At 46.0% G+C, this 25593-nt stretch overlaps 1 protein-coding gene across 1 annotated transcript in view; it reads left to right on the top strand.

The window, feature by feature from the left end:
- Positions 1–25593, top strand: part of UBTD2 (ubiquitin domain containing 2) — a 37923-nt gene that overhangs the window by 2448 nt on the left and 9882 nt on the right. The window contains exon 2 of the mRNA XM_008629000.2: positions 16344–16580. Coding sequence (XP_008627222.1) covers positions 16406–16580 — 175 coding nt within the window. The 5' untranslated portion in view covers positions 16344–16405. The remainder of the gene's footprint in view (positions 1–16343; positions 16581–25593) is intronic.

Below are 25593 nucleotides of genomic sequence, written 5' to 3'. Positions count from 1 at the left end.
AGTGGATGTGGAAAACACCTCTGAGCACAGGATGTCAGCTGGTACTGCGCTGTTTGACCTGTGTGCTGGGAAAATGCCTCTTGTGGTTTAGTTAAGGTTCAGCTGGAACCTGAATTTTGCATTTGCTGCCTTGTGGTGACCCTGGCACACTCAGTTTAGTGCAAATGAGAGCTGGACAAAGATTGGGCACAGCAAACTGCATAAAGTGTTTTTTGTTCTGGTTCCCACCTTAGGAGTAAATGAAAAACTCTCTTAAATGCTGAACGAGGCTGAAGTTTTTTAGACTACCTTAAATATTTAAAATGCCATCAGTCTCATCCTGAGACTTCCCAGCACTGGGAAATGCAAGGGCACTGCACGCTGGGCAGGTAATACATGCAGGAACAATTATGGGATGCTATCAATTTGCAGGAGCTGCTCCACATCCAGTTGACCTCTCAGGCCTCATGGAAAACATTTGGAAATTGTCCTTCCTAAAAGCAGAAATACTTCTGGGGATCCTTGCTGCTGGGATTGTGGATTAGAGCAGTTTTAGCAGCTCCTCCCTTCAGCCTTTTCTCAGTGTCCTTTTCCCTTCCCATCTCCCCCTCTCCTCAGTGAACAGGATTTAAAAAGGAAGATTCAAAGCCCTGCTTGAAAGCCATTTGTGGGAGGAGATGGGCACAGTTCTGAAGCGCTGATTTTTCGCTTCTGGAGAATCTCAGACATGCTGGAGGATTTTATATGTCTGTCTCTAGATGTGTGTCTGTGTATAAAGACATCCTTGTGCTGCAGATTAGGTGGAAGGGAGGGCATTTGGGGAGTTTCTGCATGATCTGTCATGTGGTTTTCCCCCACATTCTCCAACATGAAAGCAGAGGCACTTCACAAATGGTAGTGAAAAATGCTTCAGTCGTTTGCAGCAAGGACAGGTAGTGCCCAGGGGGAAAAAATGAGAGGCTGAAATGGGAAAGTGCATCACACACAGCCAAGGATTGCGTGGTATCTCTGCACATGTTTAATAGGGAAAGTTCACTCTTAAAACATATAAATTCAGCCTAACATTACCAGCACTTTTCTATAAATAGCTTACTTTTCATCCCCCTGAAATGATAAACATTTTATAGCTCGTAACAGCTTCCAGTTTATAATAATGTATAATAAATGTAGCAACTATAAATAATTCTCTTAGTTCAGACAACAGATTATGGAGGAAGGCAGTTTTCACCTTTTCCCAGAGGAGCTGTGTGCTCTTTGAGAGCACTCCCAGGGCCTGAAATGGCATCGGAAGCAGAGCACAGCACTTTGGGATGGGAAGCTTGTTACCTTTCTATTTTTAAAATTCAGCCGTGAAGCTCCATGTCTGCTCCCATGCTGTGATGAAGGGCACGGTGGATTCAGCAGAAGAATCTCTCCGTGGCATTTACTTTGTTGCTTTGTTTCCCTGCCACAGAACTCTCATCTCCTGTGATTTCCTGCCTGTGTGGGTAAATACAGTCTCTTTGTAAAAGAGCACCTACAAAATAGCAGAGGGCACCTGCAGCTGCCAAATGCCATTTTCTCCTCTCCACCAGTTGTTTTCTTTGGCCCCATGCTGCTGTGGGAGCACCTGAGCCTGCAGCAGAGCATCAGCAAGCACAGGATAATGGCTGGCTGGAGAAAAGGGAAATGATTTCAGGAAAAATTGCTAATTCCCATGCACTGACTGCACAAAGCGTTTCCTGGAAGAGCTGTCACCAAGCACTGCCTGTGTCACGCACGCTGGATTCGTGCCTTCAGAGTGGGTTTGGATGTGTTTTTCTCCCTCTCTGGTGCACACAGAAGCTGGGTATGGCAGAAGAGTGGCTTTAATGCAGAATAGTGAGCTTTCAAATGCTCCTGAGCCTCTCTGAGCCATTGCTCTGCATCCCTATCCCTCAGAGGGGACATGCTCCGAGTGGGAAGGGGACACTCAAATCTTTGAACATGCAAACGTATTTTAGATATTTTTTTAGTGCAGGTACAAATCCCATTCCTACCCAGCACAGCTTTGGCTGCTCCCAGCTTGTTACCAGTCCCCAGGGTGAGAAGAGATGGGAAGGAGCAGTTGGGAAGTGTTTTTGGGAAGCAGAGTGTGGCGTAGCTTGGAAAGCACGACGGTTATCCGAAGGTTGGATGCAGTTTCCGTGGCTGGATGTATTCCCAAGGAGAATGTATTTGGTGGCAGCAGGAGTCAAACACATTCAGCTGAAGCTCAGCTGTCCAGTGCTTCCCACTTCCAAGGAGCAGCATTGCCAGATTTGCCTGGGATGTGATGCCAGTGTCCCACTGGCTGAGGGTGAGCCAGTGTCTCCCTTTCCCTGGGCATTTCCATCCTTGCCGTGCCTGGAGTGAGCAAATCTGCTCATGAAACGGGTGGGAAATCGCAGGTCCCAGCTGAGGGGGAGCTCTCGGAGGGCTGAAGGAGAGGAAAGCTGTCACAGAGCTATTTAAGCTTTATGTTTTTTAAGAGTTGGATTTCACTCGTGAGTTGCATGTTGATGGCTTGGCTCGGTGGAACACGTAGCAGACTGATTTTTTTGTGTGTGTGATTTTATTTTTTTTTTGCTCTGTGCCCACAGAAGTTCGTTGAAAGCACATGGGTTGCTATAAATACAACTGCTTCTAGAACAAAAATACCTTCTGTGAAGTGCTGATCAATATTGGATATTATCCTGAGACAGGTTTAAATGCTCATTTGAGATGAGTTCTCACACACATTTGTGTGTTTTTCACATCCACAGATCTCCATTGTGTGTTTAGCCAGATCTAAAAGTAGTCCTGGTGCCAAAAAAGCTCAAATTTCACCAGAAAACCACATGATTATTGCTTGACTGAAGTCACACACTTCCAGTCAGGCACACATTGGATGGCCCAGCATGGATGTTACAGCAAAATCCCATCACTGCCTTAGTGCATCCCCAAAAATCACATTCCTTGTGTGCATCCAGCTGCTCTGTTTATAATACAGTGCTAAAATAGCTCAAAAAATACTACAGGCACGAGTTTGGGCTTTATCTGAAACTCCTGCAAAGTAGAACAGGGAATACATGATTTTAGTCTGGCGTCTGGGAATAAAAAAGGAGCAGCAGCATTGTCAGAACAAGTGAGCGTGGCTGTTGTGGTTTGGTGTTACAAGGCAGTACCAGAATAAAAATCCTTTAGTAGTAAATAATCTTTTCATTCTTGAGCTCTACCTCATAATAGAGACTTTCTAAAGCAGTGTAGGCAGAGATTATTTTCCTGTAAACCTCTGAAAACACTTGAACTGTAGTTGGGGTATCATTTTTTTCTCCTAAGTAACACAAACCTTTAGAAAATGTAACAGGTTCTTCACGGCTGTTGTTGGAGGTGAATCTCAAGGGCTGTATGTGCTTTGTCTCCCTGGGAAGTTTTGTGCCCTTTCTAAGTCTCCAAAATCTTGGTGATGTAGGAATTAGGTTTAAGGTGAGGAGGAGAAGTCATGGCTTTTGATTAAATTATCACTCTGGCAGCTTGAAAATTGAAATTTTAGGTAGCTTGAAAATTGAAATAATCTGCTGGTTTGTGGAGTGTTGGTGCCCAGCAGCGGGGAAAACACAGTCACCCAAATTTCTTTTTTATCCTTAACATGACAGCAGTGGGTGGGCTCTAACCACTCCCCATTCCCAGCCTTCATCCATCCTGGGATCAGTCACGATCAGTTCTCAGGGAGCAACTTTTCCTCAAGAATTTTTAAGTAACCTTACTTAAATTGGTGCTTACCACAACTTCTTCACAATATTGCTTTGGGTTCCTTTATGAAATTAATTTTTCCTGCTTTATCCATCCCAAAGAAGGTGTTTTATCTTAGGAATGCAACTGCAATTCTTTCTGACTCTGATCATGTTTTTTCTGATGATTGGTGTGCTGCAGGAGTGGGAAGGAACAACATTAGCATTTTATCTTATTGTGGTGGGAAGCTTATTACCAAGAGTTAATCATTTGCATTGAGCTCACATTAGTTAGGAAAATACTGTAGATATTTGGGGGTGGGGGAGGAAGCATTTTGGTTCCTGCCAGTGTCCTGCTTTAACATCTCTTGGCAGCTCTGTCCAGAGGGATGCTGAGATCCTGATCTGATAATCGAGCCTGTTAAAAATCTGTTTTCTTAATTAGTGACAGTTCAGCTTCAAACAAAGTTCTGCAAAGTCCAGGACGGCAAAGGTTTCTGTATCTCTGCTTCAGTGCTGTGTCAAGCAGAATATTCTGGCTTAGAAATTCCACCAACTGATCTAATCTTGTCTTGAAACTCTTTCCAGGTTTGCCTACTCAAGGATTCTGTCGCTATCTGATTGCTCTGCCTGCCAAATTTCCAGGCTGAACGCATCTTCCATTGATGAAGTGCATTTCTCTCTGCTCACTGCATTCACCCTTCCTCCTTTCACATGTCTCGTTTCATTATTATGAATTAATCAGGGGATTTTTTTCCAGCTGAGGGAACTCTTGCCATGCAATTCAGGTTTAGGGATCTGCACCATTTCTTTTCCTGTGTTTTGAAACTTCCCAACTTTTTTGGTTTATGTTGAAGGTTAATAAATGAGGAGCCTTTTTTCTCACAGAACATTTCCTATCAAGGTATTTCAGCGGGGACTATTGTGTGTTAAAGGCAGTTTTGATGATACAAATGGGGGAGCTGTGTGGATGCTGCTCACATGGGAACATTTTTTAGTGCATTTTTCTCCTGCTCATCCTCAGCTTTTACCCAGGTCTGAAATGTGGCCCCAGTTCTCCTGGGCTGGGCTTTGAGGTGCCTTTGTTCAGAGCTGTGGAATCAGCACTTCCTGGGCATGCTTTGCTCATTAGAGCACAGTAATTAGTGAATTTGCCATGGACTTGCATCCAGCCATTCTTATGAATTCTTTTAACTGCTGCAGTTCTATCAGCAGGTTTCCATGCGTGGGGTTTTATTTCCCCAATGCTTTTCATGAGTTCCTTTACCTAAACAAAATCGTCATACCTGCCCTGAAAAGCCATGGGAGAGGTGGGCTCTTGTTTCCAGATGCCTGAAATAAGAATCTCTTTTTAATAATTCTCATTACCACTCAAACTTCTCATCCTCCAGTTTGAAACTACTTTCCCTTGCAGAAAGGGGAGCAGGGGTGAGAAGAGGCTCTAACGGTGGAGACGTCTGCTTGAACTCAGAACTTTTTTAGCAGAGCTTTCAAGTCCAGTATCTTCACACACTTATTTAATCTGCTGTTACATCAGTTATGTCTGAAATAATGAGTAAAAGTAGGAAAAGTGCATCTGGCCTGACAAAGAGCTCTGCTCTTGCTTTGGAGTGGATAACACAGGAGAAATAAACTCCTTGAGCTTTATGGTGAGGACCTTTTTAGAAAGGACAAGCACAGGCCATGGCCAAGACCTGCTCCAGCTCTTGCTGGATATGTCACAACTGAGAGCATTGCCAGCATCATCGTGGTGCTGCCAGTTTTGAGCCTGCCCTGAGTTGTGGAGAATTAAATGTGTTTTCAGTCAAATTCTGCGATCCCTGCCTTGGAAAGGAAGTTACTTAAGGGCTGTTATGTGTTGGAAACACTGAGCAAGCATCGCTCAGGCCATTAATAGAGCTAAAGCCTCGTGTGCTCAGGGACTTCTGAAAGAGATCAGATTAATTTGCTAAAGGTGGAAAGGCTCTGGCTGCTTTAATCTCGTTTCATTTCAGCAATTTAAATGAAGAGGGCAGTTTCCTGTGCTTCTTCCAAGGTCCTTCCATCTCACCGAGAGCAGCAGAAGTTGCTGTCTGTGCTCGGCATTGCTGGGAGGAGGAGGTCTTGATTATGTTCCAATTTGGGGGATTTTAAGAGCTTAGGGTTGGATTCACTGGCCCAGAGAAGCTGTGCCTGCCCCTGGATGCCTGGCAGTGTCCAAGGCCAGGCTGGATGGAGCTTGGAGCAAGCTGGGGTAGTGGCAGTGTCCTTGCTTGCAGCAGGGGGTGGCACTGGATGTCCCTCAAGTTCCCTTCCAACCCAAACCATTCTCTGATTGCATCAATAATCCTTGACCAGAGACTGTAACAGGGCTATTTTTTCCCCAAGTACATCCACAGGGGGATAAAAAGGCCTTGAAAGGATGAAGTTTTAAGGTTGCTTTGTTCAGTGCTCCCATTTACAGGATTGGGTTGGTTTGGGGTTTTTTTCCCCCTGGATGTACCAGACATTCAGATATTTATACAAGTTGCAACAAAGGCTTGGACATTCTTCATTTTAGCTTAGATTGCTTTCTAATTATCTGAGCAATCCACTGATGTCCTTATCTGCTATTACTTGTGTCAAACTCTGGGATAAATACGGATTTCTTAACAAAATATGTACTTGAAGGGTAGGAATTCCTTACGGCCAAGAGGATGGTCGTGTTCCTACCCCAAATTCCAGCTGCTGAGCTTTATCCAGCCGTGAGTGCTGGAGTTTCTTGGGGGATGACTGTCCAGGAGAACACAGAGGAGTTGAGTTTCAAAACTGAGTGTGAAATGTTAACTTTGCCATGAAAATCTACCCTGTAAAATAGGGCTGAATAAAGCAGCAAGTATTGTGAGAAATCCAATTTCTTAGAATAAATCTGTGTTTATGTGACTTTCACTTTCACTTCTCTTTAAACCAAGCAATTGCTTTTCAGTTTTCCTCAGGCACCTGAGGAATGTAATATGGAAGCGTAAAATTAAATCATTAAGATAATGTATGTTTGGGATGTGTGACAGGTAAGATTCCTATTTTCAGCTTACACTGAGCTCTTAATTAACTGATGAGCTTAAGCAGCTGAGATACAGTAATAGTGCATTTAGTTAATTGGCTCATGTGAAACTTTATCCCTGCCAATAACTGTGACACTGGAATAAATTCAAGACATGGTGTTAGATCCTTCAACTAAGCTAATTTAATCGTTGGTCATTGCAAAAACAGTCTCCAACTTGGAGGCTTTGTTTTTGTTCCTTCCCTCCTGGAATTTGTGACTGCTGTGCTGGCAGGAGTTACATGGCAAGCGTGGCATGTCCAGCCAGATAGTCCTTGGGAACATGGAGTTGGCCATCTGTCCTGTGCATTCCACCTTGAATTACCCAGATTTCAGGGCTTGCTGGAAGGGTCTCATGCAGCAAAGCCAGATGAACGCTGTGCTGAGATGGGACCTGAAAACTCTGCTGCCTTCTGAGCTCCTCCTGAGCAGATTTACTTGAGGGAAGAAACAGAGAAAGATGGAGAGGGAAGTTTACAAGAGCATGGAGTGACAGGATACAGGGAATGGCTTCCCACTGCCAGAGGGCAGGGTTAGATGGGATATTGGGAAGGAATTCTTCCCTGTGAGGGTGGGGAGGCCCTGGAATGGATTTCCCAGAGAAGCTGTGGCTGCCCCATCCCTGGAAGTGTCCAAGGTTGGGGCTTGGAACACCCTGGGGTAGTGGAAGGTGTCCCTGCCCATGGCACAGGGTGGAATGGGATGAGCTTTAAGATCCCTTCAAACCCAAACCATCCAATGACTTTATGAAGTCTGGGTTTACTTGTGATAAAGTAAATTCCCTGGTGGCATCATCCAGAAGGTTCAGCCCCATGTTTAAACACACTCAGCACGAGGGCCTGCTGAGGAGGGTGTCCTGGCTGGCTTTCAGCACGCTCACACCTCATCAGGGTTTAAAGAAAATCATCAACCTAATATTTTTTGTCATTCTGGCAGGGTGAAAGATAAGGCTGCCTTTGATTATTTTCTTTATCCCCGAAAATTTTGCCAGTGTTGGAAGCACTCATGGTGTGTTAAACGCAGCCCAGATGTCCAACAGATGGCCCTGTGTCACTTCCCCGGCTCAGAATTTGTGGTGGCCTCGTGTGGCCGGGCTGTGGCTGCGTGACAGAGGCCAGCGGTGGCCACGCCGCTCCCATGGCTCAGGCCAACATAAAGCCAGGCTTTGTTTTAAGCCCTGCTGAGCCAAACCCCGACTTGGCCTTGCTCAAAGCACACAGAACTTGCCTGTCAGTGTGTGGGGAAGCATTTGGGATTGGAAGGTTTTTGATGCTGCTTCTTTTCCTTGGAGGTGTCCAAGGAAGGTCTGGAGGTGGCACTCTGGGCTGGTGACAATGGTGCACATTAGTCACAGGTTGGACTTGGTGATCTTGGAGGTCTTTTCCAGCCTCAGTGATTCTGTGATATAAGCCCCCAGTAAACTTTAAATCATTTTATTAGCAGTTCATGCAGCTGCTTGCTGTGCAGAGGTCAGAGGGAGAACATTATCAAGGAGGAAGGGAATTTGTGAGCCTGAACTGTTCGTTTGCAGCTCGAGCTGGATGTTTCCTGGTGTCAAATCCGTGCTGCACATGAGCCTGGAGCAGTGGGCAGTGCCCTGTCCCAGCAGTGCACCAGCACAGGTTATCCAGTCTGGAATTCACCCTTTCCACTTTCATCTGCTGTGTCTAAAGTTCCCCTGTTAACTGACTGGACAGCGAGACACAGAAGGCTTTTAGTACTTTAAAAGTGAAGTTGTTGAGTTGCATTCTTCCTCAGAAAGCGCTGGGGTGGTTTTATTTTCCTTTTAGATAAGCTCTGTGCAGCTTCCCACTGCTCTGCCGTGCTCTGTGCTGCACTTGCTTTGCGTGTGGGGCTGCCCTGGTGCCAAGCCCTCAGCTGCAGTTGAGTTCTAGCTAAGCTGCACGCTGCAGAAGTCACAAGAAACGTGTACTTGATGCAGCCTATCCTAAACAGAATATTTTTCGTGTTGCTGACAGCTTCCTTAATGGTTCTTGTCATAGCTTTTAAAAAAGGGAGCCCAGTCGTGCGCTGTAGATGGTGCAGATTAAAGGTCTTGGTGCTTGCACACTGCGAGTTGGGAATGGGTAAATCTTTATCCCAGTGCTGTATCCAGCTGAAAGCATTCATCTGCCAGAGATAGGAGCAGTTTAAATTCCAGTGTAAACAGTGCTGACAGGTAATTGTGTTGATAATGTCTGTCCCCCGGAGCTACTTCACCTCAGCCCAGGAGGCTGGGGCCGGAGCTGAGCGCTGTTCTACAGCTCCTGCTGCTGGTCCTGCTGCCTGGGGAAGCTCAGATTGGGCCTCCAGGATTCCTGTGCTGGGAAATAACAGAGACAGATGGGCATCCCCTGGCCTGTGCCCTGCCTGGCAGGGTTTCTTTCTCATCCCTGCACACCCCTTGACTGAGGTGTTCCCTCCCTGAGACGTTTTTCTCTGTCCAGAGGAGCTGTTGTATCAGGAGCTTAATCAGGATGATTGAGAACTCCTCTGCTTGTGCTTCCAGCAGGAGGCTGGGTGGGCAGGCAGGACTCGGGAGTACCCACAGAGCTTTTGTAAATAATAATCAGAGAAACACAGAGTGGTTTGGGTTGGAAGGGACCTTAAAGATCATCTTGTTCAGGGCAGGGACACCTCCCACTGTCCCAGGCTGCTCCAAGCCCCAATGTCCAGCCTGGCCTTGGGCACTGCCAGGGATCCAGGGGCAGCTACAGCTGCTCTGGGCACCCTGTGCCAGGGCCTGCCCACCCTCACAGAGCACAATTCCTTCCTAATATCCAGCCTAAATTCTGCCCTTGCCAGCTGGCTCTGGGCTGGGAATGCACCTCATGTCAGACAAAATGCACTGACCTGGTTTCAGTTCCTGTGTTGTTCAGGATGTCGTGGTGCAGAGCAGGCACCAGGGCTGGGGTCATCTGAACAGATCCTGCCTGTGCTGGGATGAGCTGGGATCTCTGGATCCAGAATACCACCGAGGGAGCAGATTTCAAAAGCTGAAGCTTTTATTTCTTGCTCTAACACCGCCGGCTCCTTTGAGGGATGATGAGTGATGAGCTGCCCGGAAATTCCTGATTTCTTCTGCAGTTCCTGTTGAAAATGATGGGAGAAATGGAAAATACAGTGTAACAGCTGGTAATTAGAGTCAGTTTTTCTCTTTGTCCAGCTCATTCATATACCTTCATCCTCTCATGTTTTATCTCCCATGCTGAGAAGCCTCTGGATTGATGCAGGAATATTTAACGTGTAGGCAGAGGCAGGGATAAGTTGTGGGGGGAGGACTTGTCCAGAGCTGCCTGGAATTACCAGAGGAACTTTCATTTTACTCCCTGCAACTTCTTCTGGGCAATTTTTCATGTTGGATAAGAGCTGAGGAGAGCCTGGAGGAACAGGGAAGGATTCCCTGCTCCTCTGAGCGATGCTTGGTGACGTCCCTCGTGCAGCACTGGGGGGACAGCGCTGTGTGCCAGCCTTGGAGCACTGGGGTGGCACCAGTGATTGATGGTCCCCCTTGTCCCCAGAGGCACCACATCCATCATTTAGCACCAGCACATGGTGTCTGGCACGAGCACCAGCCTGCCTTTAAGTGCTGCTGCTCAGCCTCATGTCCCTGCTGATTCTTCCCCTCTCCATCTGATTTTTTTTATTTTTTGTTTATTTTCTTCCTTTCTTCACCCCCTTTCAGGTGGGAGAAAGGGGAAATTGCCCCAGGGGTTGGGTGGTGGGTTTATTTCTTGTGTGCAGATGTGTCTCTGCTGGGTTTGCTGCTCTGAAAAGCTTCACAGTTTTGTTACTTGGCTCAAAATTAATGCCTTTGCCTACACCTTTATAATACTGCTTTGAGTTTGTAGCCTGGTGTTTCAGCACACAACTGTTTTAGGGTATAACTTGAATTCCTACCAGGGAAGTAGAGTTCATTTTACCCTGTGCAGTCTCATAAAAATCCATCAAACTCAGTTTCAAACTTTATATCTGTCTATCTGTATTTATCTACACACAGCATTTGGAAAGCTCACACAGGCTCCCTAGAAATGTTCATTCATTTCCTTGTTAGGAAAGCCTAATTGTCCTAATATTTCATTTTTAAGTCTTTACCACTGTCTAGTTCCACCTCCTTTCCAAAATCCTCTTCTTGCCTTGGAAAAATGTGACCACCTTAAGAATAAAATTGCTGAAAATTAGCAATAAACAGATAAAATTCTGCTGTTTTCCTGTTGTTGTGCTACTTAATGTAATTTAAATTGTGTAAGCCTATGCTGTTTAATGTAATTCAAATTGTCTGCTACTTAAATGCAATGAATTTTCCCTTTCTCCCTCCCTGTTTTCCCTGCTTTTCTGCACTTTTCCTTTGTCCTGGCTCTTGCAAGCACCGTTGTAATTCAGGATTACACCGGAGAACGACGCAAAGCAAATGTTTAGGGTGAGCTGTGTGATACTGATACCAAATTGCAAGACACCTTATGAGGAAATTGGAGCAAAATGGATTTAAAATGGGACTCATTTGATGAAGCAGAGAACTGCTCAGTGATTGTGGGGAGGGGAGCCCTTGGGACTATTACTAAAAGAAATTTTATAGGTAGTAAACTGTTATTTGCATTTCATTTATCATAGAAAAATACTTCGGTAGGAGCCGAGCCTCAACAGGGAAGCAGTCTGGTAAAGAAAATAGTTTTGATCATTGGTTCAGTTTGTAAAACATTTCCTTAGCTTCTCCTGGCTGGCTTTAGGTTGTTCCCAAGGTTTTTCCAGCTGTGTCTCCCTGGGTGGATATCCCTTCTCCTGCTGGGGCTGTGAGTGCTTCAAACCAAACAGGACCTGGCTGTTCTCCTCCCTGGCCTCTGCAGCTCTTGGTCTGTGTTGTTCCCTTCACAGTTCATCGTTTCTGTCCTCTTCCCATGGACAGCCCTCAAATCCCATCTTTTGCACTGACAGCAGCTCCTGAACGTGTCATTCCCATTCAAGAGATTATTCCTGCTCCTTTCCTCACGCGTCACTCCAGATCTTTTCCAGCTCTCACCGCTTAAGCAGTTGGCTTCATCTCTTGGATATTTTCTTAATCAAGACAAAGAAAAAAAAGAAAATATTATCAGGTCTTGCCAGATTGTCCTGTTACAACATTTCCCCATTTTGATCTGGGAATATTTGCCTGTGTCTGCTCTTAACTCGTGTCCCACCAATGGAGTGTCCCTGCCCAGTACTTTCTGGTTATGTGTCCATCTTCCCACAAATCTGCAGGGATTTGGAAGCACAGCCAGGCCCTGTTCTTGTAATTCCAGGATGCAGCTGCTGCTGAATCCTTGGAGATCAACAGCCTAAAGTGGACCGTGTCCAGTCCAGGTGTCTCCTTCTGGGTTTTCCATGCCCTGGGTGGGTTCTGCATGCCTGGAAGTTTTTCCACCACCAGACTGGGCTGGTTTCCTTGCTTTTTACAAAAGCTGTAAAGGACTAATGCTGCAAGCAACATATGCTTGTGTTTCCAAGGGAAAGGAAGGAATTTGCTGTGGAGCACTTGCAGGGATTGAACAGCCAAATTTACGTCCTAACTTTTATTTTTAGAAATAGGTGAAAGATGCTTGAAGGAATGGGGTGGGAGGGAAAAGCTCACGTAAGGCTGATGACAGCAGAGGTGTTTCCACAAATAATTAGGATTTTAGCTCAGCTGCTTCAGGGCTGTTCCAGGTGTGGGGTCTCATACAGGGTTACCTGGCAGGGCAGAAACTGGGGAGGAGGAAGATCCAGGTCACACCTGAAGCAGAGATCCTGCCCTTCTCTGGAGCTCTGAGCTGTCCCATGGCTGAGCTTTGTGGTGTTTGATTTAACAGAAAACCCTTTGAGGCTGAAATACTCCCAGTTTGATGATGGAGTGCTGTAGTTCAGGGGTGTATAAATTAGGAATTATGGATTGTGTAGCTGGATATTGGTTTTTAATACCAGAATCTTGTGGTAGCAGCTGCTCCTGCTCATCTGGTCGCCCTCGGAAGAGGCACCAGTGATATCCACAGTGATATCCACAGTGATAGCGATGTAACAAACACACCAGCTGTTCAAAAGAACTTTCACATAGACATTTTTGACATTCTGTTGAGAAACTGATTTAAATATCTGGGTTTATCTGCATAAGCTCACTCAAAAGGAGCGCAGATAACCTTACAGATTCATTGCTTTGATGGGAAGCTGCGGGGAAGGGAAATACATTTACAATTCAGGTTATAAAACAGTCTGCAAGGATTGGAGAAATACATTTTTCCTTCTGAAAAAGACGACTTTGTTGATTGCCAGGAGTTCAGTGGGGCAGACAGGAGTAGCTGCCTCGAGGATCCCAGGGTAGCACTCTGCCTGTGAAGGGAAAACAGGTTAGGCTGCTAAATCCTACAGATGGCACAGGAGCAGCCCATGGCTCGTGTGCCACTGGTTTGGGGTCACTCTGAGGTGTTAAACAGAATCATTAAGACTGGAAAAGAACCCCAAGAGCTTCTGTCCAGTGTGTGATCCATCATCATCACCTTTTCAAGCAGATGTTGGCAGGGGCTGCTCAGGGAAGTTTGGACTCCCCACCCCTGGATGTGTCCAAGGAATTCCTGGAGGTGGCACTCAGTGCTCTGGGCTGGGGACAAGGTGGGGATTGGGCACAGCTTGGACTTGAGGGGCTGGGAGGACTTTTCTGACCTCAATTCTGTGAATTTCTTACCCCTCTTTGCCGTGCACAGCACCACCTGCACGCCTGAACTGTTGGAACAACAACCTAACTTATTGTGGAGTGTCGCTGCTGATCTTTTACTTTTTGAAAAGTAGACTGGCACTGATTTCCACACTCCCTTCTAAATAAATCCCTTGCCAAAAATACCAACCATTGCCCTCTGCTGAGATGGTGACTTTGAGAATTGCTTCAGAGAGAACGTGCTTTCTTGGCATTTAGAAAACAATTCCTGCTTTCGAGCAGGGTATTAATAATTTCTTACTCATGTCGAAGTGATGTAAGATGAAAAATTAATGGGGACGCTGCTTTCTCTTCTGGATCTTGCAAGCTGGTGGTGCCTCTGATGTGTATGGTCTTAAATGAAGTCAAGGTTTCCTTTTGAGCTCTAATTTCCTTCCAAAGTGAGGAATAGAAAACTGACACTGTAAATACTTTAAAGTGGTTCCGACTGTTGATGTTTGTTTCTTTATCAGCTTTGTTAACAGAAAAGGGAAAGTCCTTTGATGTGGTCCAAAAGTTTGGTTGTAGAAATTCTCATGTTTTGCTTTGGTGACTAAAACATGGCCTAGAAAGAGAAATATTTGGGCCCTTTTACACATGATTTTTTTTACATGTCCCAAGTTTCTCGCATCCTTTCTGCCCCATCTATCCACACAGCTAAAGAGAGGAATATTTCTTCAGGGAAGGCATAAAGCTTTTTGGGGATCCTTGAAGCACTTCTAATAAACGATAAACACGCCAAAGACCTTTTTAAATACTGGCTTGTGGTGAAGCCACGTCGTGTTTAAAGGCTTAGTCCTGGGATGGATGGCTTGGTAGAGTGGATTTGGCTTTTGAGCCATTTCTAGCGCCACTTTATTCCACCACTCTTCCTTCCAGCTTGAGGAAAAAATGAATTTATCACTGGGTTTATCATCACTGCTGTCTGTGTAGGAAGGATGGGATCTCCAGGGAGGAGTTCTTGGAGGCTGTGAGGATCTGTGCCTCTTGTGGAGTGAGGAGCAATAAATCTGAGTGCTGTCTTGGGCACAGTGGGAAGCAGGGAGAGGAATGGGCTGTTGGATTTGCAGTGGGGCTGCGGGAAGTGCCTTTAACCTGCTTCCATAATTCATGTTTGGGGACAAGGAGCGGGCCCCGTGGGAGAAACCAGCATTCACCGAGTGCACGTGCAAACAGATGTGAGCTAAAGCGGAATGGAAAGGAAGATGCCCACTGACCCAAATTTCTTAAGAGTGTCCTGTTGTGTCTGGCTGAAGATTTCATGCTCTGGCTGCTAAGCCGTAATAAGGAAACAATTCCTTGCTGGAGTGTTTTCCCCCATATGTTTTTGCAATTTCAGAATATCCAGTGTTTAATGCGTGCAGGGCTGCCTCCCTCCCCACTGTCTGAGGCTGCCCCAGCAGCATCTCCCAGGCTGCGTGTGCTCAGCTGGGCTTTGGACTGGGAAAGGCTGGGCTCTGCCAGGAAACTTGGTGTTTTGTAAACACTGGGGTTTGCTGCTCTGAAATCTGCTAAACGGTCAGCACTGCTTTGAAAAGCAAATGGAAGCAATCCCGTGGAAACAAAAAGCAATAAATGTTTGTGGTCACTTGAAAGGATTCAGAAGTTTATTATTGTTGGGTTCTGCGTGGGATTTGGAGGGACGGCTGGGGTCGGTGGATGTGGGCCATGCAATTGTCATTTGCTACTTTTAATTAGGAGCTGACTTTGTTTCTGTGCAAATCCTCCAGAGGAGGCCACCAGGATTGGAGGGATGGAGGAAAGGCTGGGAGAGCTGGGATTGTTCAGCCTGGAGAGGAGCAGCTTTGGGGTGACCTCACTGTGGCCTTGCAGTGCCTGAAGGAGCTGCAGGAAAGATGGAGAGAGACTTTTTATAAGGGCTTGGAGTGACAGGACAAGGGGGAATGGCTTCTCACTGACAGGGAATAGGTTCAGATTGGGTATGAGGAAGAAGTTCTTGGCTGTGTGGCCCCATCCCTGGCAGTGTCCAAGGTTGGACGGGGCTGGGAGCACCCTGGGCGAGTGGAAGGTGCCCGTGGCAGGGGGTGGCACTGGATGGACTTTAAGGTTCCTTCCAACCCAAAGCATTCTCCGATGTTTTTTAATCTAAAGAAAGCTTATTCCTGTGCCTAGGTGGCAATGTCACCTCACAAAATCCTCTTTTCCATGACTTACACCCCAGGTTCACAGACTCTGCCATCCTGAGTTACCAAAGGAAGGAGGTAATTCTTTGGTCATATGGGGTCAGATTGAATAAGGTTAAACCTTATTTGGGTGTATGGCTTAACCTCCTGTGGGTTTTCTGTGAACTTGGAATCTCTTGCTCCAACACCAGGCACTGATGGGGAGGTGAGCAGGGAGTTTTAATCTATCAACTTTATACCTGTGCGATTACCTTCAAGTGGCCATTACACAAAAATAGCTGTAGATAAAGCAAAACAAATAGGTTTGTGTTTATTGAGGAGGAGGTAAATTCTGTTTAAACCCTGATGGATTCCTGGGTTTCCAAGGGAAATCAGCAAGCAGGAGGATACATGTGCACAAAACCAAGGTCAGATCCTAATTAAAAGTAGCAAAGGACAATTGCATGGCCCACATCCACATCACCTCCCTTCTCCTAAGCTCCACGGTGGTTTGACCTCTTGGGAAGATTGAGGAGACTCTGAGTCTGTTTCTGACCATACAAGAAACTGGTAAAAACATAATTCTCTTAATAAATGAAAATTGGAATGAGCATTGTATAAATAACGCCCCTCTTGCTGCATCACTTGGGAGGCGACCAACAACACCGAGGATTGCCTGGGAGCAAACTCAGCTCTGTAAATCCTAAACAAAATAACCAAAAGCTGATTTGGTGCTGTTCTTTCGATGAATTCCCCTTTCCCTTTCTCCCCCACAGTGGCTCTCGGTCGTAACCAACCGCTGAAGAAAGAGAAGCCCAAATGGAAGAGCGATTACCCCATGACGGACGGGCAGCTCCGCAGTAAGAGGGATGAGTTTTGGGACACAGCCCCGGCCTTCGAGGGCCGCAAGGAGATTTGGGATGCCCTCAAGGCTGCTGCCCACGCCTTCGAGAGCAACGACCACGAACTGGCACAAGCAATCATTGATGGTGCAAACATAACACTACCACATGGTAGGTGCAGCTCGGGAGGACGTGGCCTCCCAGAAGGGGGGAACAGGTTGAAATAATGATGTTTCTACCCCAAAAATCAGTGGATGGAATGGTTTAAAATATCTGGGTTTCAGTGTGGGTGTGTTCCTGGTTGGAGTTTCCAAGCACATATAGAGGGACCAAGAAAACCTGCTTTTTTTTTTTAGAGTTCCTGCAGTTGGAATGGATGATCTGGTCCGTGGGGAATACTCAGTTTGAGGCTGATCTTTATGGGCAGCTCCTGGGACTTGCTGTAATCTCTTGGAACACCTGGATGCTCCAAGGCACGATTTTCATAACTTTTTTTCCAGCTTCTCTTTGTAAGGAAGTAGATTATTTTTCCCCTCTTGATTTTATGGGTTTCTTTGGCACTTGAACTGTTGGGGATTTTTTAAAGTTTCTCTTCTGAAGAGTTTGGAAAAATTTCCCAAAAATTTGGGGCTGGCAGTCTGCTGTTAGATCCTGTGTGAGATAAACTGCAGGCTCGTATTTTGGGTACTTTCCCCTTTGTTTTGTTACTCAGAATTCTGCTGAGTGGGGTTTTTTTTCAAGCTATTATTTCCCTCACTCCACAACTCTGAAATTAATCATTCCCCCATATTCCTAATAGAAATACAGTGAGAGGGGGCTGACAAGAAGTTACTGATTAAGTCACCATTCAGATAAATGGAAATAATGAATAACTCAAGAGATTGCATTTTTGCAGACCTAAGGGAGTTGCTGCATTGTTTTTAGTTGCTAAAATAGAAATAGTAGGTGCCAGGAAAATTCAATTTATATATGGGGAAGGTGGAGTAAAACACAGGTTACCTTTCCCTGGGGTCTCTTCCTCACATCAGGCTGCAGCTCAGCCCTCAAAAATTGTCTTTAATGTGGGAAAGTTCCTCTCTGGGAGGCTCTGAGCCTGTTTTTGGCCATACAAGAGACTGGTAAAAACAGAATTCTCTTAATAAATGAAGATTTGGAACCAGGAGCAGCAAGAGGGGATATTATTTCTCTAATGAATTTGATGAGCCCCCATTAACGAGCTGTTTTGGCAGTGTTGGGTTGTGCGTTCAGCTGAAATGTTGCACGAGCACAGATGAGCAGCACTTGAGGGGAAAACATTAAATTTATGGCATGTGAAGAAGGTGTTTGGCACGTTGAGACCCTGCTACCTCTTGTTAGAGTGGCATAACTGTGAGGGAGGATTTTAAGAAATGGCAGAGTTGGAGCAGTTTAATCCTGCCTGGAAGTTCCAGTCTGGCTTTGGGGTCAGAGGGGAGCCCCTTGTGTGTCTCAGGAGAAGACAGGATGTGTAATGTGGAGTTTCAAGGCTCCCAGATTTGGAAGAAAATGGATGTGAACTCTTAAATTTGTTTTTTCAGCAGTTTGTTTCGAGTGCTGCCTACTGCTGGCAGGTTATAATCTGCTTTCTAAGGCCCACATGCAGAATATTCAGAATATCTCAGAAAGAACTCGGAAATCAAAGCTGTATCAGAGGCTCTGCTGCCCAAGCCAGGCCTGGCTTGAGGCTGAATTCCAAACAGAGAGAATATTTAGATTTTTTCACCCAGGATGTGGATGTTTACTGGGGATTTTTGTATTGCATTGTGTGCTTTTTATTCAAAATTGTGACCCTTTTGTGCATCAGCTGTTGGCACAGGTCTCCATGCAGTGTGACCTTCCCACTCCAGAGAAAGCTGCTGCTTCTAGAGATTCAAATATTCCTCAGTCATCAGGCATTGTTAGTGCCAGGTATGAATAGATGATGAATCAAATCCTTTATTTATGGACCCAGGGATGCCTTTTGTCAGCAAACTGAGCTTTTCTCTGGGCAGGTAGAGAAAATGGTCTCTCCTTGCGCTGAGTGACACCAACAGCCTCTGGGGTTTTGTTTACAAAAAGCTCATTTTGGGCAGAAGTTGGAATGAAGGGAAAATAGCAGTGAAGAAGTGCAGCTGTGGTGTGTGCAGCAGGATCAGATCCTGTGGATATTCCATCGGATTTCCCCATGGAGCTGCTGTGGTCACTCCCACCCTGCCCTGGGCTCTGCGTGGGGACCCAGAGTGTGGCAGGGGACCAGTGGCACTTCTAAAATTCACCTTCTCTGCCCACTTCTTTTGTCTGGAGCTCTTTACCTGACCAGGCTCTGTCTTCTGTAGCAGAGTTTGGATGAAAATTAAACCTCAGGCTGCTCCAGGGCAGGCTCAGGGTGGACAGCAGCAGGAAGGAGGAATTTCCCCATGGAAAGGGCGCTCAGGCCTTGGCAGGGGCTGCCCAGGGAGGTTTGGAGTGCCCATCCCTGGAGGTGCCCAAGGAATTCCTGGAGGTGGCACTCAGAGCTCTGTATTTGTGATAGGAATCAAAATATTTTCCTAAGAAAACCCCACATTTGCTGGATAAATTCCTTTAAGTCTATGTAAAAAATGAAAGATCTTTCACTAATTTTTGTCTTCTCCCAAAGGATGTCTGCAAAACGCTGCAATGCCAGGGGCTGTGGTGTTTCCTTTCATTCATTTGCTGTGTGTACAACAAGAGACTTAAAAAAACCCCAAACCTCAGCCCTATATCCACATTTGACTGTCCCTACTGTGCTCAAGCCACGGATTCCTGAGAAAAATGAAACCTTGCAGGAAGTGGAGGAGTGAGAAGAGAGGGGGCTGGGGAGTGAGTAAGGACTGACAGATACAGATTTTGCAGATAGAGACTCGGGCTTAGCTGATGCTGCAAAAATAAAATTGCTTTTTTATTCCAGAATCCTACAGGAAAGGGAGGGGGAAAAAAACCCAAAAAACCCACCTCGTCTCTTCTGAGGCCGCTTTCAGCCAGATCTGTCACTTGTCTGGTGTGAGGAAAACTCTCACCAGGGTAATTTTTCTAATGGATGTCTTTTGCTGGCTTCTGCTGGTAAAAATAGCATGTAAGAAGTATTAAATAAATAAATAAGCTTGTGGGATGGGCTTAGCACTTCTCATCTATCTTGGGTGACTCTGTGGGATGGATTTAAAAATAGAAATAACGTTATGGCCGATTTATACTTTTTTTTTTCTCCTCCTCCTGTCTTAAAGTAGCACATCCTCCATTATTTTATTAATGAGTCCGTTTAAATTTAATGAAGAAGAGTTTTCCACACTTCTCAGCTATCAAACAGGAAATGTTGGAGTGTGTAGTATTTTATTATAATGTTAATGTTGAGCTGAACTTGGCCTGCAAGTCGTTAATATTAATTGCAATCTGGCCGGGGTGGAGTTTTGAAATTCCAGGATGGAACACTTGCTGTGCTGCAGCAGAGCTCCCAGGATATTGGGGTTTAATGTCTCAGAGATTGCAGATTTGCAGACCTGGCATTGTTTTGCTTGGTTGCTAAAACAGAAACTGGATTTGAAAAACTCCATTTCTACAGGGGGAAGTTGTAATAAAATGCAGGTTACCTTTAACAGGTAATAAAGTTCAGGTTACCTTTACCCTTAAAGCCACTCCACCCTCAGCTTTGGGTTGTTTTGGGTGTTTTTAACACTCATCAGTTGGAGGCAATAAATTCCAGCATGGACACTTCACTTGCTGCTGCAGAGTTCTCTGGATTTTGGGGTTTAACTCCTTCAGTGCTGTTTGAGTGATGAAAGGGTCTCTCTGCTGAGCTTTCAACTTTTCTGTGCCTTCAGACACAGCTCCTGTGGCTTTTCCAGGGAGCAGCCTGGCAGCTCTGGCTCTTCAGTTGTGCTGAGACTCTGAAAAGTGGGGGTGGGAATATTTCACTGCGATGCTGGGGAGAAGTAAAGGACATTTCTGAAATGTTCCCACTCTGAATAGAGCAGTTTCTTCCCCTTTGGCGGAAATAATAAATAGAAAAGCTTAAAAAAAGTCCTAAATAACAACAAAAAACCCCCTCAAAGCCAAGAGTAGCAGTGTGGGGAAGGCATGGTGTGTTTCCCCCAAATTCCTAATTCCAGCAAAACTCTACTAATTCAATCACACGCAATCCCAGAGTCACTGAGGTTGGAAAACACTTCCAAGACCATCGAGTCCAACCTGTGACCAGTCCCCAGCTTGTCACCAGAGCACTGAGTGCCACCCCCAGGTTCTCTCAATCACAGATTCGTCAGTACAACAGGTAAGTCCAATATTGCCTTCACACAAAAAGCAGAATTACAGAATTCCACCTCTGGAGCTGCCTAATTTCCAGGAGACACACGTAATTCCCTGGAATCTGTTCCTTGGACACCTGCAGGGATGGGCACCCCACCGTCAGGTTTGGGTTGTGGGTGTTTTTAGCACTCACCAGTTGTAGTCAATATAAAAAGTTGCCCTTTGCTATGTTGAAAACTCCATTTTTATTTATGTTGATGAAAATCTCCGTTTATTGAGTCCATTTATTTTATTTTCCATTGAGAACTGAGCTGTCAGTGTGTGCTCCCAGCCCAGCAAGCCAAGCATTGATATTTAAATTTGCACAGTCATTCAGAAATATCTGCCACAAATTGATACAGGAGGTTTTTGACCATTTCATGGATGGCTCCTGGAAATTCAGTGGCTCCAGAAGTGGAACTGTGTGACTTTGCAGAGCTTTTTGTGTGGTGCCAATATTGGACTCACCTGTTGTAGTGATGAATTGGTGATGGAGTGAATCTGTCCTGTGAATTTTGCTGGGGCATCTTTAGCATTTAAATTGAATCCCCTGTGAACTGCTGCCCCTAAAGCCACGAGGTCCTTGTGGTTTTTCTTCCTCTCGTCCCTGACAAGTGCTGTGTCCATTGCTGGGAATTGAAGCTGTAGGAATTGCTTGCTTGTCTCAAGAGGCTTTTTAATTCTCATTAAAAATGGTATTTTTTATGGTTTACATTCTCTCCACGCACGTGGAACGTTGTTGGACAGTGTGTTTTTCTGTGAGGACCCCAAATACTCGCTCAGCTTTCCCTAAAGCCCCTTTAAAAGGGGAGTGAATGATATTTTGGTGACTGTGGCTGTCTAATTTTAGATTTCAGCAGAGTTACGAAAGCTTTGGGAGGTCGGACTATCAAAGCATGTCTGTCAGTATGATCAGCAGTAGTACTCAGAGGAAAATGCAGGCCATCAAAGTGAAGGAAACTCTAAAATCTGTAGTGAACATCATCAAATTTACAGCTGAGCCTCCTGGTTTGTTGCTTTTTGGGTTGTATTTTTTTTTTGCCTAAACTCTGCTCAGGAGACAGCAGTTATTGGAGGGAAGGTTTTTCTGGTTTGTTTTTACTTCAGTTAAAAAAAACACACCCAAAAGGCAGGGATTAAAACCCAAAATTGCTGCTGTCTTGTAAGGAAGCAGCCAAGCTGCTGCTGGCACTGAGGCCCTGTGTGCATTAGGAGAGTGCTTTTATTTTGGTTTTTCTTCTACACATCAATGTCTATTTTAAACCACCTTGACGTCAAGTCCCCTCTGTAGGCTTAGCTTGACTGAAATGGGGAGTGAATACACTGAGTCAAGCTTTCATAAACCTGCCCCCAGGCTGGTTTAATCCCTTCCTGCCTCACAGCACCCGTGGATCCTCTGGAAGAGGGGTGGGAGCTGCATCCCGGTTTTGCTGCTTGGCACCTCAATTTTGGTGGTTCCAGTCGTGTCATGGCCTCGCTCTGCAGCACAGGGACAGGGACAAGTGTGACAAGAAACCCTGCCATGGCACTGCTGGGTGTGCTCTGCTCCTCTGGGCTCCTGCCAAGCAGCAGGGGAGCCCAGCTCATCCCAAAATCCATTTCCCAGAGTGGGGGACTCCAGCTCATCCCAAAATCCATTTCCCAGTGTGGGGGACTCCAGCTCATCCCAAAATCTATTTCCCAGAGTGAGGGACTCCAGCTCGTCCCAAAATCCATTTCCCAGTGTGGGGGACTCCAGCTCATCCCAAAATCCATTTCCCAGAGTGAGGGACTCCAGCTCATCCCAAAATCCATTTCCCAGAGCAGCCCCGCACGCTCTGGCTGCCCTGGCTCCTCACAAAGTGCCTCCTGCTGAGGAGAAATCTGCCAAAGGCTCTGCCTCTTTCAGTGCCCAGGCACAGGAATTGCCTTTCATTAGGAGGCTCCATCTGGATGAGGGATCTTCACCTCCAGGCCCAGTGCTCCCTGCCTGGCTGTGGAATTACCCCTGCTCCAGCTTCCCCCAGCCTGCTCGGGGCACAGTGGCAGCTCCTCCTCCTCTGCTGTCTCTTACCTCGGTGATTCTTGGCATTTTCCACATCCATCACCCCTGGAAAAGTGGCTCATTCCCCTTGGGAAGTGGCCCTGGTTCTAGTGAAGGATGTGCTGTGTTGCTGTGCTTCACCAAATTCCTCCTAAGCTTGGAAAAGAATCACTTTCCTCAAAGCCTCCTCCAATGAAGATGCTGCTTTCCATCATTTCTGCTGTGATTAATACTTTTTTAAATAGATCTCCACATCCTTTCTGAGGGATGCTGAATTCCCAATGTTTTCTTCAAGTGGAAGGAAAATGAATCAAATCCTCAGGATGCAAAGCAGTCGTGGCTGGCTGAAATATTTATATATCTAAGTGCAGGTTAGAAACTCTCAACCCTTCAAATAAAAACCCCACTTACGGCTCCATCCTCCAGTTGTTTTCCTTAAATATCTTTAACTTCTGCTCTTGTGTTTTCAAAGGTATTTTGAGGAGCTTTGTCAACATAATTGCTTGGACTCTTCTCGAGTCTCTTCCCCTGTAGCTCTTGCCTCTCTGTTTCCTGTCTTTGATTTCAGTTTGTGTTTTCTGGTGTGGGGAGGATGACTGTGCAACATCTTTTAGAAATGCTCTTTTTGGTTGGCTTTTTTTTTAACTATTAATGCATGACCAGAAAATTGCAGCTAATTCCTTTAAGGAAAAAAACCCAAAAAAGCCAAAGCAACAAACCCAAACTGGCCATGAGATGCTCGAAATAAACCCACGTGACAAAAGAACATCTCAAATTCTTCGTGTGAGAAGCTGCTTGTTGGTCTGGGTGCTGCAGATGTTCCAGGGAGGAGTGTGTCTGCCTGAAGTGAATAATAGTCCTGTGGTATCTGATAGTGGTCAGGACAAGATGTCTGGTTTATTAAATATTCCCCAGGAGTGGACTTCTACTCCATTACTGGCTGCTTACAGTGGGGGAATTGGCTATCAGCTTCATCTGCCTTGGTCTGCTTGGGAAATGAGGAGAAGAAATGTGAAGTGTTTAAAATGGAAGTGGGAAATGAAGTTTAAAATGTGCTCCTCCCTGAAGATTCCAGTGAGAGTTCTCCAGGGGTGGCTTTGCTGGCTTCTGGAATTGTGTTTCGCAGTAAATTTGGCGTTCCTGGAGGAATTGGTGTCCTCAGGTTGGTAAATGAGGGGCTCAGCCAGCCCTAGGGTGTCTCACTTGCTCCTGGCCCATCCCATTCCTCCTCCTCCATCATCTCCAGCTGATTGTGGCCAAAACATTTGGCTTCTTCTGCTGGTTTGGCTTCAGGAATATAAATAATAAGATGGTAACTTTTCTCCAAAGCCAAGGCAAAATAATTTGCCTATATAGACATAGAAGTGTCTGAGCCCAGAAGGCTTCTCCCTTTAACATTTTAGGGGCAGGTGATGGCTGAGGAAATCCTACCTGGATGGGCAGCACTCAGGAGGTATTTCAGTATTGTTAAATCTCCCACAGCCTCCTTTGATAAATACCTCAGGCTGATAACTTTGAGTCATTATTAGGCTTCAGTGGGTGTGTGTTACAGACAACTTGACCTCTGGAAAAATCCTCATTTCTAAGAATTTTCCTGGCTTTGCTTGCACCTAGAGCTGGGAGCTGCTTTTTGCTGGCAGTTATCACTGAGAAGCCCAGTGGGGCTTTGCTTTTTTGCTGAACCAAGTCTGAGCCCAGCCCAGAGCAAGCAGTGTTTGGTTTGTAGCTTTATCTGCAGCAAAATGAACTCTGGGTTTCTATCCTTGGCATTACACAGGAACAATGAAACCTCTGAGGTGTTTTTAATAATTCCTGAGTGATCAAGGAAGGTTTGTAGAGAAGGTCACAGCTACAGCAAGGCCTCGAATTTTTAACCTTTCTGGGCTCTCACCATCTGTGCAGCCTCTGCTCAGTGCACGTTCAGGGGCAGCACCAACATTCAATCTTCCACCTTTGTGCTTAATCATGAATTTAGTTGTTTATTTTATTTACTTTTTTTATTTTATTTCCTCTGAAGGAGAAGCACCTTGGAGGTGAGGAGCAAATAAAGCGACGCTGCTGCCTCAAATCTCCCCTGTGACCTCCTTTAATCCCCTCCGCCCCCACAGCTCGGACCAGCCTTGTGTTGTGGTTTGATTTTAGGATGTGGGCAGTAATGTGGGATCGTGTCAGGCTGCTTGACCTCCCTGGAGCCTTTCACATTTTTGCTGGTGATCCTTGGAGACTGAGCATGCAAATGAGTGACTTCCAGGCTCATTAGCAGGTCTTGGAATGCCAGCACAGGGATACAGGAGTTTGGGAGCAGGCAGAACAAAAGCGCAGGGCAAACCTTTGGGTCATTCTGTGCTTGCTTTCTCTCCCCTGTTGCACACAGGTAGGTGCTGGGGAGAGTTGTTTGGTTTTAGGAGTTTTCCACCTCTTGTTGTCCTTGCAAACAGCTGGGAGAGCTCTCCACACTCCCATCAAAGCCAACATTTGCTTTGGTGTTCAGTCTGAGGGGCTGCTGCTGCCGCTGTACCTGGAGCTTTAATAAGTGCGGTGTCAGCACAAATTTCCTTCCAGATCCTCTTGGAGCTCAGATTAAACTGTCCAAAATCTCATTTTGAGTGGGCACCGGTGGGCAAGGGATTGTTTGGAGGTTGAACTCCCTGCCTGGAGTGCACAGGAGGTGAAGCTGCTCGAGTTCTGTGGTCACCGGTTGCTAATGGAACATCCCAATGAGTCATGGGCAGGCTGTGCCTCCTCTCTCTCTACAGTTCCCTGGAATGAGGTTGGAGCCAGGCGGGGTCGGGCTCTGCTCGCAGGGAACAGGGACAGGAGGAGAGGGAACGGCCTCAGGCTGGGCCAGGGCAGGCTGCGGGGGGA

Source organism: Corvus brachyrhynchos, unplaced genomic scaffold (assembly GCF_000691975.1).
Source record: "Corvus brachyrhynchos isolate BGI_N302 unplaced genomic scaffold, ASM69197v1 scaffold21, whole genome shotgun sequence".
Lineage (NCBI taxonomy): Eukaryota > Metazoa > Chordata > Aves > Passeriformes > Corvidae > Corvus > Corvus brachyrhynchos.
The sequence above is the reverse complement of the archived record's forward strand: the minus strand, read 5'-3'. Positions and strand labels throughout refer to the sequence as shown.